Consider the following 3,638-nt stretch of genomic DNA (forward strand, 5'->3'; position numbering starts at 1 on the left):
TATAATGATGTGCATTACCGAGAGGGCCCAGAGATACCTCTCCGACAATCGGAGTGACAAATCCTAATCTCGATCTATGTCAACTCAACTAGTACCATCGGAGACACCTGTAGAGCACCTTTATTATCACCCAGTTATGTTGTGACGTTTGGTAGCACACAAAGTGTTCCTCCGGTAATCGGGAGTTGCATAATCTCATAGTCATATGAACATGTATAAGTCATGAAGAAAGCAATAGCAATAAACTAAAATGATCAAGTGCTAAGCTAACGGAATGGGTCAAGTCAATCACATCATTCTCCTAATGATGTGATCCCATTTATCAAATGACAACTCATGTCTATGGTTAGGAAACTTTAACCATCTTTGATCAACGAGCTAGTCAAGTAGAGGCATACTAGTGACACTATATTGTCTATATATTCACACATGTATTATGTTTCCGGTTAATACAATTTTAGCATGAATAATAAACATTTATCATGAAATAAGGAAATAAATAATAACTTTATTATTGCCTCTAGGGCATATTTCCTTCATACACAATCTTTACTGCATTTTATGGGTGTCTCAATTGTTGTACACACTTTGATACCTCCTAATAATGAAATGTATTTCCGAGAATGATATCTATACGTACAAAGTACATATCTACAAGTAATTCACTCATTTTAAATGATACTTCAGTCTGCATGATGTTTGCAAAGTTCTATTTTTAATTTATCAAGCTTTACTATGCTTTAAATTATACCAATACTATATTTGATGTGTGTTCAAGTTACCAGCCATGGTATTCATCTTCTTTCTCCTTTTTGGTGGATTTTATTTTGATATGCAGAAACAACCACCCTACTGTGTACTCACGAAAGGAACATGCTTGGTTCTTCTATCTACATTGTTTCTGTAGCTTATATACTTCATGTTTTCACTATCATAGTGTTGTCTCCCTTTCTAGAAAGCCATGGAAACCACGGCGTGCTTATTAGTAGTTAGCCTTCAAAAAGGGACGATGATCTATAGTCATTGAAATTAAGCTAATATTTTTTGATGCTCTTTTATTCTATTTTCAATCCATAAACTGCCTTTTCCAGCAGGAGAAGGAAGTGTAAGTGCGAACATTATTTTCCACCAAATGGGTAGCAAAGCATGTGTCTTTGAAACATTTAAAAAAAAATTAGAGTATGTTAATGCTTATTTCGTTATCATTTAGGTAGATCCCAACACCGTTGTTTACGTATTTTCTTTGTTAGATAAATATATGATTCGTCAAACTTAGTTGATTCTTTAATTTTTGGGGCAAACTATAATTTGCAGTCAATAAATTATTTAATTGTTTTCATAAGCTTTTCAACTTCTGTATGTCCCAAGAATATTGTGGATAATGAGTTTTTAGTTGTCACTTTTACCTCTTAATGTTTTGTCATGAGTGAGAAGAAGTGACACTTGGTTTCACTGTGGTGTTGTTATAGAAGACAATGACCTGTGAGAGGGGGTTGAGTCATGCTTATTGAATTAGGTCAATGTGAATTTTTTTTCCGTTACAACGCAGGGGCATGTTTTCTAGTATTACTTAAAAGAATAAAGGACTTTATTTAAGGAGAAAAAAAACCCCTCCTACGCCAGATACATTTGCGCCTCCTCTATCGGTGACCGCCTCACCGAAGTCGGCAGCCGAGGGGGAGGGGCCCGCTCCGTCAATTTCTGATCTCTCTGCCTGCGGCCGAGTAAACAACAGAACGTGCGGTACTAGAGGAGTACCAGCCACCACGTTGAAAATATCGTGCTGTCTAACCATTGTATAATCTCCGTCGACCAGCTCACAAGCACGTGTTCTTCGTGCCAGAGACGGCCAGGAAGAAATACCCCACCACGCCCCCCACATTCGACAGCAACAGCCCACAGGAGAGGACACGCTGCGATTCCTATAAAGCAAACCCATCAATTTCTTTCTTTCCTCCAACCCGATCAAGCAGAGCCTCCCCTCCCCACTGCGACACTTCAAGCTCGCTAGGCTTCAAGAGCGTACAGGGAGACCGATCGATCGAGCGAGCGAGCGGCTAGAATGGCGGCGACAGGGAGCGCTAAGAGCCGACGGTTCGCCGCAGCGTGCGGCGTTCTCAGCCGCTGCATCAAGGCGGCGGAGGCGCGGCCGGTGGCTCTCCCCCTCATGCCCGGAGCGGAAGTTCCCGCGCTGCAAGACGAGCACGCGGTGGGTCCTGCGCCGGAGCACGCGCAGATGACCATCTTCTACGGCGGGCGGGTGCTGGTGCTGGACGAGGTCCCGGCCGACAGGGCCGCCGAGCTGCTCCGTGTCGCTGCCGCAGCAGGCACCAAGAGAGGGGACGGCGACCTGCCCATGGCGAGGAAGGCGTCGCTGCAGAGGTTCATGGAGAAGCGCAAGGGAAGGCTCGCCGAGCGCGCCGTCCCCTACAGCAGGCCCGACGGCAACGCGGCCTCCTGTAACCGTCTCACGCTCACGCTCTGATTCGTGTTCATGCGTGGTAGAGTAGCTTGAGTAGTTTACGGTCCATGTAAATGTGTGGCTGTTGTTGGAGTCCAAATTCTGAATTATGATGAGAAAATATTGTTGTCGTTGTTTTGACCAACAGATCATGGCGAATTGGCTTGACTGGCTTCTTTTATTTATGACCAATCCATGGTCTTCTTTTTTTCCAATCCATGGTCCTTATTTTTTTGGGAGGGTTAAAAGCAATCGATGGTCTTTGCTTCACATGCGCGATGACTTGCTACTATTCCCCACTTGGCCGTGTGTGCAGATAGACACCATGCTAGAGCATGTATATAACCAGGGGCGGACCCAGGACAAAAATGACCCGGGGTCCCATCTCTATCACATATATGTCGATATCAAGTAATTATATAGATAAAAGTAATACACTTATAACAATACAATATACCAAGAATACGATATAACGTTGAATATGCTTACCAGAGATACAAAATAAAGAGTTTCACTTGAAAATATTACTTGATAGCAGGAAATTGAACATTGTAGAAGAACCGAAGTGTCCAAGATTATGAATAAAGTATAACCGATGACAAGAAAAAGCAACACTAGATCTTGATTGCCTACAAATCAAAAGAAACAAATCCACTTAGTAACATATTAATTACAATTGTGCAATAGTAAGTCCGATAAACCAAGGGATAGACAATATGTTTTATTGTCTCTATTTTTGAGAGAGCTCACAAATATTACTTAAACCCAGAGGAGCGATCATCTGCTCGGACACAACAATGTAAAGATGAAGGTGATGTATAAGGTCGTTGAGTTCTCCATCATCAAAATCTTTTGGATAAAATTTAGCAAGACTCATCAAATGCACTATGTTAAAATCACAAAATAATTCATTTGGGCTCGAAGTCGCCAAGCGAGCAAGCAGTTCAGAATTTTTCTCCGCGAAGCTATTGTCAAGTTCTTGAAGCAAGTAATCAATAACATCATTAAAACAATCCACTTAAGAATAAGTACAAGGTTGAGAAGGCCCATTGGCAAAATATTTCCGTCTTACCAAATCTTGCCGATTTGGATGATACTCGTCAATGCTTCTTCTTTTACCTCGATCAAATTTAATTTCTTCTTCCCAATTGATCTCTTTTTCAGTTTGAAATGAATT

General features: G+C 41.7%; 1 protein-coding gene across 1 annotated transcript; it reads left to right on the plus strand.

Annotated features, from left to right (window-relative positions):
- The first annotated feature begins 1,963 nt into the window (after positions 1-1,963).
- LOC119339848 (protein TIFY 11e-like) lies at positions 1,964-2,608 on the plus strand. The gene has a single exon (XM_037611749.1). It carries the CDS (start codon positions 2,063-2,065, stop codon positions 2,483-2,485), a length of 423 nt encoding a protein of 140 aa, XP_037467646.1. The 5' UTR covers positions 1,964-2,062; the 3' UTR covers positions 2,486-2,608.
- The last annotated feature ends 1,030 nt before the right edge of the window (positions 2,609-3,638 follow it).

This window comes from Triticum dicoccoides, chromosome 7B, assembly GCF_002162155.2.
Source record: "Triticum dicoccoides isolate Atlit2015 ecotype Zavitan chromosome 7B, WEW_v2.0, whole genome shotgun sequence".
Classification (NCBI taxonomy): Eukaryota; Viridiplantae; Streptophyta; class Magnoliopsida; order Poales; family Poaceae; genus Triticum; species Triticum dicoccoides.

What these genes read in the sequence shown, in the direction of transcription:
- LOC119339848 (XM_037611749.1), top strand. Translation starts at nt 2,063, where the DNA reads ATGGCGGCGACAGGGAGCGCTAAGAGCCGACGGTTCGCCGCAGCGTGC.